The following is a 13325-nucleotide window of genomic DNA, read 5'->3' on the forward strand; positions in this document are numbered from 1 at the left end:
AGGAAGGGGAGGTGCAGAGGAGGAAGGAAGGGGGGTTTGGGACGCGATGGGGTTAGGGTTTGCATGATTTGGGTTTAGTGATTTCAAAACCACGCGAACGCGGGGAGCACGCGATCGTGTGATTGGGGCAAAAAGGGGATTAATGCGGTCGTGTTATTGACGCGATCGCATTGGTTGGGTAGAGGATAAATGACCCAGACGCGTAAAGCACACGAACGCGTCGCTCACACTTTCGCGTGGGATGATTATGGTGCAAGTGACGTGTTCGCATCAGGGACGCGAACGCGTGGGCCGTTTTGTGCTAAACGCACACCAGCCGCACGATTCCAGCCCAACTTCACGCCGATTTCCATTCGATGCCCACGCGTGGCCTGCGCGCCCGCGTGGGGTGATTTTTTTTAAGCACTATGCAGAATGCAATGAATGTTATGCACAATTCCAGGTTTAATCAAAATTCAAAAATAGGCTAAACTGAAAAAGGAACGATCATACCATGGTGGGTTGTCTCCCACCTAGCACTTTTGGTTAAAGTCCTTAAGTTGGACATTTGATGAGCTTCCTGTTATGGTGGCTTGTGCTTGTATTCATCCAAAAATCTCCACCAATGTTTGGAATGCCAACAGCCTCCGGGGTCCCAAACAAGGCACGTAAAGCCCTTGAGCAGTTTCAAACAGGTTTCAAGGCTCCCGGGGTGTTGAATTTCAGAATAGATTCCAGGATCCCAAACTTTACTTTTACACCCGTTTTTGTCTTGATCTGCATTTTTCCAGCCGGGTGGTTTGGAAGTTGTATTCTCACCAGGATGGCCAAACATCTTCCGAGACTCAACTAATCGAACTCTGTACCAATCCTTGCTCCTCAAATTTTAGTGCGAAACCTTATTGAATCTTGCATACCAACTCTGAGTGCGAGTCTTTTCCCTTTTGCTCTTAAAGCCACAAAGAGCTCTAAGCTGGCCATCTGTTTCAAGTAAATCATATTCAAGTGAAAAAGTAAAGATAAAAGTTAAGGATTTTACCCACTTGAAGTTGGAGTTGGGTGGTAGTGGCCTTGGGATAAGTGTTTCCAGTAGTTTTGCAAGCTCTACTCCCTTGTATTCCTCTGTGAATTCCTCCACTTCTTTGCAAATTTCTTCAATTTCAACCATGTCTTGATCAAAGTCCTCGATTTCTTTATCATCACTAAAGTCATAAGTTGGAGGTTGAGAAAATTTTACCTCAGCATCTTCTTCGTATTCACTTGGGAAAGGTTCTCCTGTCTCAAAGAATTCACTTGCGGATGCAAGTTCATTACTAAGAGAACTTGACTTGTGGTTATCATCATCAAGGAAACTTGCGTCTTGGGTTATTCCGTCCAGTTCTTCATAGTATACCTACTTTGGGGGTTGTGCACTATCCTTCTTAGCATCAATTGTAGCGTCCGTGACGGAATTCTCCACAACTCTGGATTCCCATGGAGGTTCAGCGTCTCCTAAGTCTTCAATCAACTCTTCTTCTTCTATAATGACAGCTTCCTCTACTTATTCCAGTATGAAGTCATGCTCTGTACTGTCTACTGGAGTTTCGGTATCTCCTTCATGCTACGTTCTTCATTAGATTGTCCACATGGAGCTATGAGAGTTCCTTGAGTATCCGAAGGTCTGGAAGATAATTGATTTATTGCTTGCTCCAGTTGATGAAGGGTTGCATGAAATTGATCTACTGTTTCCTGGAGGCGAGCCTGTGATTCTTGAGGTAATGGATATGGACATGGTACATAGGGAAGTGGTGGTTCTTGGGAGTAATTGGATTGGAATTGGGGTGGATAAGGATCATACGGTGGTGAATGGTGAAAAGGAGCTTGTGAGTGTGGTGGTTCGAAGCTATGTTGAGAGGATGGTATATGAGCACAGGGTGGGGCTCGTTGGTAAATATAAGAGGGCCCACCATATCCATCAGCTTGGTATGCATTGTAGAATGGTCTTTGTCCATGATATCTTGGAAGGTGTTGTTGCCTAAAGGGTTGATTAGATCCTCTTGGCTCCATCCATCTTTGATTGCTTTGACCTTGATGCATGCTCCTGATATAGCTTCCATTCCTTTCAACAAATTTAAAACCAAACTCAAAGCGAGAGGGGTGAGAACTCATAGTAGTTAATAGAAATAAAAAGGGAAAACAAAAACAAATAAACAAGTAAAAGAAAAATATTTACAATAACCAATAATAAGGCACACGTTTGCAATTCCCCGGCAACGGCGCCATTTTGACGAACGGATTTTTCTATCAGTAAAGAAATATAAAAATATAATCGCATTGTAAGTATAGCTTCTAAACCAACAGAAAATCCTTTCGTACAAACGTTTGGTTGTCACAAGTAACAAAACCCAATAAATTTATAAACCGAAGTATTCAAACCTCGGGTCGTCTTCTCAAGGAATTGCAGGGAAGTATGATTTATTATTGGTTATGGAAAACAGTATTTTTGGGTTTTTGAAAGGTTGAATGAGAAAAATAGATTGCAGGGAATTAAATCAATAGCAAAGAAAAACTCTTGGCGAAGTATGAAAACTGGAAGTCCTATCCTAATTATCCTTATCAATGGTGATGAGAGTTGTATTATTGCTCCCACTAAGTCAACCTCTAACTATGAATGTCAGTCAAGTGGATAAATTAATTTAACACCTAAAGTCCTAGTCAACTCCTGAGGAAAGACTAGAGTTATAGGAATCTAAATCAATCAGCAAGGACATCAATTATCAATCACGATGAGTTTGACAACTCAAGAGTTACCAATTAATCAACCAAAGCCAAAAGGGAAGAAAATCTACTCAAATAAAAATAATTTGGATAAAGCGAAAGCATCAATAACATAAATTAAAGAAAGCAATCATAAGTCTGAAATACCTCAAATTGTATTAAATAGAAAATCAATCTAAACATAAAGAGTTCATAAACTAAATTGAGAAAATAAATAAAAGGAACATTGAACCTGTGACTGAAGAAGATGAAATCCTAATCCTAATTTTAATCCTCAAAGAGAGGAGAGAACCTTTCCCTCTAAAAACTACATATAATCCTAGAATTATGAATGTGGTATGAAGTATATTGATGAATGGATGGATTCCCCAATTTATGGCCTTTAATATGTGTTCTCTGGGCTTGGATTTGGACCAAAAAGGGTCCAGAAGTCGCTGGGGCCGACTTCTGCGAATTCTGTAGATCACGCACGTCACGCGTTTGCGTGGGTCACGCGGCCGCGTCACCTGGAGTTTTGCTCTTGCACGCGGTCGCGTCAGTCACGCGTCTGCGTCATCTGTGTTTCGTATGAGCCACGCGTTCACGTCATGCACGCGTTCGTGCAGACGCCAATTTGCGCAAAGCACGCGTTCGCATCGTCCACGCGTTCACGTCATCCACGCGTTCGCGTCGCTGCCAGTTCCTTCAAAAACTCCATTTTGTGTTTTCCTTCTATTTTTGTATGTTCTCTTTCCATCCTTTAAGTCATTCCTGCCCTATGAAACCTGAAAATACTTAACACACAAATCACGGCATCAAATGGTAATAAAGGATAATTAAATTTAATATTTTTAAAGCATAGAAAACATGTTTTCTCATATATCATAAAACAAGGAAGGAATAGTAAAACCATGCGATTTATATGAATAAGTGGGTGAAGATTTGATAAAAACACTCAATTTAAGTACAAGATGAATCATAAAATAGAGGTTTATCAACCACATTTCTCACATCCCACAAAACACAACCACAAGAAATGCAGGGGAAATGAATCGCCCCACACCCAAGCCATCAACATCATCATCATCATTAATCATATTCCACTCATTCTCAAATTCATCATTATTTATTTACATCCATTAGGAATTTCATAATTTAAACTTAGTCCTCCTTTTTACTCTTTCTCATAGCCAACCTGTACATTACTTACACCTTAACCAGGCATCTCTTACCATATTCATTCATTAAGTTTCCTTATATCCATAGCTCACCATTAAGTTTCCTTATATCCATAGCTCACCATATATGAGAATAAAAATAGAGATTTAGAGGTTAAAAAATTATGTTTAAATCATAAAAATCAATTTGCTAAAGAATAGGTCCCCGCGTACGCAAACCATGTCCCACGTACATGAGTCTCCTTGGCCTGAATGGTTTGCTCGCGTCGCGTGGCACCCGCCCATGTATGCGAGCCTTGAAATTTCACTCTTGCGTACCCATGCACACTCCCGCGTACGCGGGACGTCAAGGCAGAGCCGAACGTCCGCGTCGCGTGTGAGCCCGCGGATGCGAGCCCCTTTAAAATAGCAAAAGGTGTTAAATTCTGCAGAAAATATTTTTACACACTGAACTTCCGATGAGCATAACTCCCTGTATGAAATTCCATTTTCCACAAAATTTATACCGTTCAGAAGATCTTGAAATTATCTTTAATTTGAAATAGATTTCCTTCAAATACAAAATTTGAGCCTTAAGTTATGAATTGCCGAAGTTCATTAAAAATAAGTTTTTTTCAAAAGTCACCAAAACCTCCATTCTTCAAAATCTCATTTTCAAACCAAAGTTCCTTAACCCAAAACAACCCAAATTCTAACCAAAATTTTTTCATACCATTATCACCCCTTTCTCAACATATCAATGTCCAATTCTATCAATTTTCTTCCAACAAACTCATAATCAAGCAACATTATTCATAAACCAACAATCAAGTATTATCTTTATTCATAATTATTACCAAAACTCATCATGGCTCAACATTCACATTCAATATCCTCATTAATCATCATATAATACAAATATTGCTTACCTTCTTTACCTTTTTCCAGCCTCTGGCCAAAATTTCACGGCCTCCGGCTCAATATCCATTCAATTCAACACAACTCATAAACACACAATAATTATCCAACACCAATATCAATTTCATAAATACATTATCAATTTCCTTCATGCATTCTCTATACACATCAATCCATACAAACATATCATTCAAGCTTAATCCTAGGGACACCTAACCTAGGAATTCACATAACACCATACGGTACTTAAATGAAACTTAAACCGTACCTCTTGGAGCCAAAATAATTGAGCTTCTTCTTGGAAGTCTCCACCAAACCTTAGCTCCAAGCCTTGCCAAAGCTCCACAAGCAATATCAATCCCCAATTATGCACCAAAATCATCCAATACTCTAACATAACCTATTTTCACACTTATAATCAACCTAGGGTTCATGAAATTGGGGTGAAACTCACTTATAATCCATGCTAGTGTACATCTAAACAATCAAAATCACAATAATTCAACAACCCCAAAATAAAAAATGCAAATTTCAAGGAAAAAGGAAACTGGGTGAAATTCTGAAAGTTTCTTACCACAAGGCTTAGATAGAATCGAAGAAGATAAAGAGAACTACGCGTGACCATAAACGAGTTGTCAATCGGAACTCCAGATCAAAAGTTATGGACGAAATAAGATCAAAGTGATAGTGAAAAGGGTTTTCTAACCTCTCTTCTCTCTTCTTCATGGAACTCAAGGGAAATGGGGGAAGAACAATGAGTTTGGTGCTGAAGTGAGGTATTTATATTGTGGGCTTAGGCCCACTTGAGCCTGGTTCACTCGTTTTAGTCCGTTGGTATAATTTTGGGTCAAAACTTTTAAGATTAGTGCAGCTTGTATTTGTTATTAGGAGTGGAAGTTCCCTACATCGCTCCGGTTGGAATTAGAGAAACTAAGTTCGTTTCGGTATGAGAAAATAACCAATCCTGAATAAGGGATAAGTCAGGCATGTACAGACTATGGCATCGTTAAGCCCTTTGAATTTAGTGTGAAATGTGCAGTTTCAAAGTAGCCAAGGGAAGTTTGATCGGAGACCTGATCTTTGGTCATATAGCTGAGAAGTCTGGTACTCTATTAAGAAAAGAATTTCCTGACCGTCTGTCATGTCATATGCGCTGCCCATATCCTAAACCTGCTTCGGCCAAGACTCCATAATGGAGATCTTCTATTTTCCCAAATTATAAATTCTAATTTCTTAACCTTATTCACTTATAATTAATTTCCTCAGTTGCAGTACCAGACAGATCTTAGCCGGTACGGTCGGTCAAATTTTCAGTGCGTATTTTTACGTGGAAAACTATTTTTTCCGACTCAGAAAAATTCAATGAATCCAAATATCATATTTAAATGATCAAATTTCAATTGCTAAATTTTTTAACTATATTCGTTCACATTTAATTATTATTTATTTAAGATTTTACATATGTCATTATTGATGGGTATATTTGATAATGTCTTTTTTCTATGGATAGATTGGTCAGTATCTTCAACTTTTATGTGTATAAATGGTAGGTTATTCTTAATTTAATTTATGTATGATTCAAACCGGTCAAACCGGAAACCAATGACTTAGAGGCTCGGTTGATATGCAGAACCGTCCCGGTTTTTGACAAATTGCTTAATATGACGTCGTTTTGGCCCAAAGCCCCCTACATTTTACCTCGGCTCACACTACTCCTCTCATCTTCAATCTTCGAACGCAGAAAAGAGGCAGCCCTAAGCCTCCATCTCCTCGCCCTTCTTCAAGCTGTCCAGACACCGTCGCCGTCACGCCTGCTCAGCCGCCATCCGCACTGCTCCAGCGTCGTACCAACGCGTCTGTTCCGCGGCGCTTCCACCGGTGTTCAGCCTCTGTTCCATCGCGCTTTCGTCAATGTTCATCCTCTGTTCCGCCTCGCCCCAGCCTTCGTCTTCCAGTTCGTGTTCCTCATCTGTGCTCCTTCTCCCTTGCGTGTTTGAATTCCAGCCCTCGTTTGTGCTCCCTCTCCCTCATCTGTTCGAGTTTGTACTCCATCTCCCTCAGCTGTGAAAGGTAATTTCTATTCATTGTTCTTGCTGGTACTGGTTTCTTCTTTATTACGATGTTTTTCTTGCTGCTATTTAAAGTTTAAGTTAACATTGTTGTTTTTGTTTCGTGTCTTACATTTTAAACCCCTGTTTATTACGTTGTTATTTCTTACCTAGTACTGCTAGTATTTTTTGCTGCTGTTTTTGATACTGTCATTGTTGTTACTGATTCTGTGGAAACTCTTGTTGCTGATGCTGTATTATTAATTCTTTTTACCTGCAAAATTTGAATTTATGTTTTTTATTTCAACACTGAAAATGATGAAAGTTCAACTGAAAATTTCCTAAGAGTTAATTCGTTATTTTCTACTCTCCTTGTTCATATAACTAAGAGTCTAAGACTGGTAACTTGGTGAGTTTCAACTTTCTCCTCAAATTTTGATTATTTAGCTTTGAGCCTTTCCACCTCTGAAATTGTTTCTATCTATAGTTTAGCGTGGGAGTAGTTAGGGTTTTGTAGCTCATTTATAAGATATTATTGGTAGTAGTTAAAGTTCTGTTTAGCGTAAAATAAGATTCTGCCAATGTGGACACCCATGCACATGGTGTTGATCTGATGCCTAAAAGAAATTAGAAAAACCTCTCATTGAATGTAATGAATTATTTGACTTTAGTATTTGTATTTTTTTTTAATTTTTAGGTTCTGATGGATAAATAGGTATCATAAGTATGTAGAAGAAAATAATAGTAATGGAAAAAATTGGTTATTAGGGATGAATGTTTATCAATTGATTTGTATTTGTTTTAGTTGTGGCAATGTTATGTTTCTGATTAATGCATGAATTAAGTTAAAAGAAATGAGGGTGAAGATGATCTCAACGAAGCAAATCTGCAGCAAGTTTTTGTGAATTTTGAGGATTGATGACAAACTTTAATGTTGTCGTTTCATGTTTGGTTGTTTCTTTTGTTATTTGACTTTTGAGTTTGTATTTGGATAATATTATAACAATGTGGTTAATGTAGTACTTTTAATTTGAATGATATTTTAAAGTTTGTATTAGACTATAATTATGTTTTAGTGTGTTTATTTATATTTTAATTATTATTTTATTATAAAACGGTTATTCTGGTTGCATCGCAGTCGAATTGGTTAAACCAATGAACCGATAAACCAGTAACTGGAGTAGTTTGATAACCGATTCGATTTTCACAACCTTGCAACATACCAACCTTTTGCTATAATTTTTCCTGGCGCGTTAGGTTCGCTTAATTGGACCGGGTGACATTTAGGCCCATTTGGTTGTAACCCAAAAAGAAATCCCTCAGAAGCTAACACTGCTACTCTTCTTCCTCCTTCTCCTTGCAGCCCAGCATTGGATTTTGCAACAACAGCAAGGAGCAACCATGGTTGTGGGAGAGGAACCGGTGCCGCAACCAGCATCCAAAGTTCGCCACCTTAAGAAGAGAGCTCTGAAGAACAAATCTTTGTCCGTTTCTTTCAACGAGAAAGATCTCAAGTACCCCCTTCTCCTCCTACCCTCTCAATGCATGCTTCCTTCAACTTTTTCTCTTATGCCCAAAAAGATTTACCTGACTCCCCATTATTGTGTTTTCCTGGAATTTTTGTGTGTTCTTCAAAAAGTTTGCAACTTTTTGTGATTGTGATTTAAAGTATAAGTGTATAAAGATACTAATGATGTTGAGGATTTTGGTGAAGGGACTATGTGACTGGGTTTCACAAACGCAAGAAGAAGAGGAGAAAGGAGGCACAGAAGCAGCAAGAGGAGGTTCTAAGGAGGAAACGCAGCGAGGAGCGCAAAAAGGTCACACATATGATATACTCCCTTCTTATTTCATGCAATTTTATTTTACATTTTGATGTGAGTTTGTACATTATTTTTTTTTTAAGAATTCTTTTGGCATTTCATGAGATAGGTATATCCATATTATTAGAGATAGAGAGAGAGTTACAGGAATGGAAATCCTGAATGTAGAGAAACCAAAAAATAAGCAGAGTAAGTAAGAAAGGAATAGAAGGGCTGAAATTTATAATTCTTGGAATATAATAAGCTCCAAAGTTGTCATTGTCTAACATGAAGTACTTGGCCACATAAAACTGTATACCTGAAGTTCATTTACTAATGTAATTGATAATCTTTCTTTTTTTAAATGCGTATTTTGTTTCTTGAGCATTATTTTTACAATATTCGATATTCAATATTCAATTTCTTGAGTATAATTTATTATTTTCAAATGAGTATTTTGTTTCTTGAGCATTATTTTTCTTAATGAGTATTTTGGCTCTTTGATCAAGTGTGGATATGTGCTCTGGGGTTGGAATAATTTGGAAATGACATTATTTGTATGGAAGATTAGGAAAGAAATTATTTGCTTTGGATTTTGTTTGTTTCGTTGCTATAAAGAGGGTTTGGGTGAGCACTTCATCATTCCCCTTTTGTGACATTTGAGACTACAGGCGTAAAATTACATTTCTATTGTTGTTTTGCATATTTGTTTAGACACTATTAGGTTATGTTTTCTTATCTATTTTATTGGAATAATTATGCAGAGGAAGTTGGAAAGGGAATTTGTTCTTTATGGTTGCCCTCCAACAAATGCTGATGCAGAACCCGATGAAACCGATGAGCACCAAGAAGATATCGACCAAGTTGAGCCTATTCCTGGTATGTTTCAGATCTGTAATTGAATGAAGCAGACACACTTCCATAAAATTTTATTTAGTTGCACTAAGTGAATCGTTAGTGTCATTTATTTTTGGCATATTGAGTTAGGATCGTGTCAAATCATCTTTGGTGGCATAGTTATAAAAACCGAACCGGACTGGACGGTTCAACCAGAAAACTGGAGAACCGGACCCTTATCTGGTTCGGTTTGATATCCTAACCGTTTAAGGTAGAAAACCGGTCAAACTCGTTTGAACCAGTCAAAACCGGTGCGAACCATAGCTAAACCAGTCAAACTTGCTCTGGACCGGTGAACCGCAGCTATTTTGCAAAAATGCTGCAGCAAGGTGTCGAACCTTGGACCTTAGCAATGCATGGACATTAGGGGTAGGGGTGTGCTTGGGCCGGGTGAAATAAGGTTTGATGTGACCCAGACCCGGCCCGAAATATATACCGGGCTTATTTATTAGACCCGAACCTGGCCCTAGACCCGATGAAACCTATGCACTTTCGGGCAACGATTATACCGGGTAAAAATCGGGTGAAAATCAAACCGTTAACATTACATTACCTTGATACTTTCTTATAAGCTAGCATGTGAATATATCCAAATTTTCAAGACTCCAACCATTATTTGACATGGTAAAATTCACTTAGAAAAATATAACAAGAACTAACTCTTCTCCAAAATTAAAGCATAACTATAATAATACTAATATTGTCTAATAACACCAAATATTTAAATCAATACAAATAACACAATATTATGCATTAGTCTAAAATTTTATGCATTTTAAACATAAAACATTAACTTATAGTCTGATAATAATTAATAACACAAAATATTAAGATTTACAATACTTAAATTCCACATAAGAATAGCCATCATCCATCACTAATAACACACAATATTAATTGTGTATGATGACCGGGACACTGGGCCGAGTTCGGGTGACCCGAGCCATGGCCCGGACCTGACCCAAAATAATGACCGGGTCTATTTTTGAGACCCTTACCCGGTCCTAGACCTGATGAAATCACACAAAAATAGTCCCTAAAGTGTTCGGGGCCGGGCCGGGCCATGCACACCCCTAATTAGGGGTGGCAAATAGGCCAAAACTTGTCGGGCTGGCCAAGTAACTCCCCAAAAAGGCGGGCTAGGCTGAAAATTTGAAACCGTCAAACTTAAAAAACCTGCCTAACCCGCACCGCCTAATCTGTGGGTTTTGTCTGGCTTCCCCGGCAGGCCAGCCATTTTTTGGTTAGGGCCCTTTTTTTTACAAATTTCTATGATGTTATTGATCTTCAAGAGGATGAAAATGATAATTGAAAATGTTCTAAGTTATATATTTTGGATTATGTTTTATGTTTGATTGATTATAAACTTGATGTTTAATTATAAGTTTTGGACAATGTTTGTTTTGTTTTGGACAATGTTGGTTTTATTAATGTTTCAAAAACCTTAGTTTATGATTATGTTTATCACATATTTATAATTATAAAGACTTTAATGTTTGTGAATTTAGAAATTATAATTTTATGTCTTTAGAAATGATAAATTTATTGAAATGATTGTGAAATTATATATATTGTTTAATATTTAATAGTTTATAAAAAAAGATTTGGCAGGCTTGACCCGCCAACCCGTCAGCCCACCGTTAGGCAGGGCGGGAGAGGAATTTAGGACCGTCTCACAAGACGGGACGGGGCGGGGCGGCCAGCCCGTCAGATGGCGGGCTTTTGGCGGGGCGGGGCAGGCTTCCCCGTTTGCCACCCCTAATGAATAATAATATTGAATCTTTTATTTTTATTACTAATATTTTTGTTTTATTATAATTTTATATATTTATTTTATTAGAATTTATACAATTATTAAAATAAATATTAAACATTTTAAATATTTACATATTAAAATGATTGTAAATATATGTATTTTAAATTTTAACTTCACGTTTTTTTTACTATTTTATATTTTTTATTTACGTAAAACCGGTTTTAGTGGTTCAACTAGTAACTTATTGGTTAAACAAATAAACCAATAAATCAGTAGTTTGACCGGTTCGATATTGGTTCAGTTTTGACAACTATGTTTGGTGGTGAATGCATGAGAATATTTTGAATTTCAGCTCCTTTTCAGACTCTTCCATTCATTCACTCACTTACAGGTCATCCTTATTAAGTCATAATGTCATGTGCAAACTCCCTTCACGCTGTCTTATATCCAGGATAGCTTCTACAGCTAGTTTGGTCGACGTTGCTTTGTTCAATTTTCATAATTTAACTTGTTGATATAATATTAGGGATAAAGTTAGATGTCAGTTGTTCATGATCTTTATATGTATTTGTACAACAAGTTCTCTCTTGGATCCAGTTCTTTTATTAGGTCTGAAGTAGACTAAGGTAAAACAAAATCTATCTATGATTTGCAATTTCTCTCCTTAATCGAAATTATCTTCTGTTTGAAGAAATGAAGACATACGAAAGTGGTGATTTGACAGTCACAGTTGTAACCAGTGAGATCAACCCAAAAGAAGAAAGTTACCTTAGTGAGAGGAAGGAGGCGGCGGGGTCCCATCCTCTTTTTTCTGAAGAAAAACGCAAGCTACCCATAAATAATAAGAAAGCATTTAAGAAAGTTGCAAAGCACAGGCCACGTTCAAAGCCAAAAAGCAAGAGGAATAAAAACAAAGGAAAGAAACAAGGCAAGAAGTAAAGTCTGCGGAAGATTATTGCAGTTAGTAGCTTAGCCACTTAGAAGTGGGATATTTTTCGAGTGATCCATGGCTTTGATGTACTTTTCAGGAGAAAAATATCAATGAGAATATCTAATTTTTACTTTTTTTATGTTACAATGAAAATTTCTCCAATATGCTCATCACTGAGAAACTTAGCAATTTGAAATTATGTATTTTGTTGATTTATATAGTTTGCATTTTACAACCTTGCATTCCTAAAACAATTCTTATCGAAAGTGGTGTAAATCTCTCAATTCAATTGATTGACTTTTTATTTTGGGCTGGCATTGTAGGCTGAATTGGACAATCATTTCTTTGCCCTTGCTTTCTTGGTCCAAAAGTTTTCATCACACAAACACGCCGAGCCCAACAGGCTGCACTTATGGTTAGGCAAGCAATTTCAACACCAACAATAATCCTGCTTCTGCTCTAATTCTAACCTATTCAGGCCCACTCATAATTCTTAAATGGGTTAGATTATCATTCTAGTGACAATAATTTGGCGTTTAATTTTTTCCTAATTTCTAAACCAAAAAAAAAAATTTGCTTAATTTAACCAACTTGGATTAGTTGAGTGGTTAATTTACTCATCTTTAACAAGTGTCGGGAGCTAAGGGATACTGTGGGCAACAAAATTTGTTTTTTTGCCTAATTTACTTTTATAACAAATTTTAAATATTTAAAATTTATTTTTTATATTTTTAAAATTAAATATTAATTTTAACGTTTTTTAATAAATTAAGCAACACTTCTAGATACCATAACAATCATCGAATTATTAACTTACTAGTATTTTTATCCGTAATAACATTACGGTAATATAAATGTTTTAAAACTACGGTCCATTTTATTCTGACAGTATAGATTATGCATGGCACGAAAGATTTATAAAATCAAGCTACTTTATAAACAAAAGTCCTAGATTGTCAAAAGTCTCTAATAAAGAAGACCAAGATATCTATAGATAAAAAATCAAATAATAAGATTTTAAGCTATTATTTTTATATGAAAAAGTATAATTTTTTATTAATAATTAATTTTAACACTTGTTATCTAAAATTTAAAATAATT

The 13325-nt window shown here is 36.7% G+C and overlaps 1 protein-coding gene across 1 annotated transcript; it reads left to right on the forward strand.

Annotated features, from left to right (window-relative positions):
* The first annotated feature begins 6498 nt into the window (after window positions 1-6498).
* On the forward strand, window positions 6499-12440 carry LOC107470178 (ribosomal RNA-processing protein 17). Its single transcript, XM_016089564.3, has 5 exons — window positions 6499-6860; window positions 8202-8352; window positions 8553-8658; window positions 9405-9519; window positions 11985-12440. The coding sequence occupies exons 2-5, from the start codon at window positions 8240-8242 to the stop codon at window positions 12230-12232; spliced, it is 582 nt and encodes a 193-aa protein (XP_015945050.1). The 5' UTR covers window positions 6499-6860; window positions 8202-8239; the 3' UTR covers window positions 12233-12440.
* Window positions 12441-13325: the final 885 nt, after the last annotated feature.

This window comes from Arachis duranensis, chromosome 10, assembly GCF_000817695.3.
Source record: "Arachis duranensis cultivar V14167 chromosome 10, aradu.V14167.gnm2.J7QH, whole genome shotgun sequence".
NCBI classification, from domain to species: domain Eukaryota; kingdom Viridiplantae; phylum Streptophyta; class Magnoliopsida; order Fabales; family Fabaceae; genus Arachis; species Arachis duranensis.

Excerpts from the sequence above, each read along its gene's own strand:
- LOC107470178 (XM_016089564.3), top strand. The coding sequence starts at position 8,240 with ATGGTTGTGGGAGAGGAACCGGTGCCGCAACCAGCATCCAAAGTTCGC. Across the intron at positions 8,353-8,552 it reads TTCAACGAGAAAGATCTCAA|GGACTATGTGACTGGGTTTC; the intron begins GTACCCCCTTCT and ends ATTTTGGTGAAG. Across the intron at positions 8,659-9,404 it reads GCAGCGAGGAGCGCAAAAAG|AGGAAGTTGGAAAGGGAATT; the intron begins GTCACACATATG and ends ATAATTATGCAG.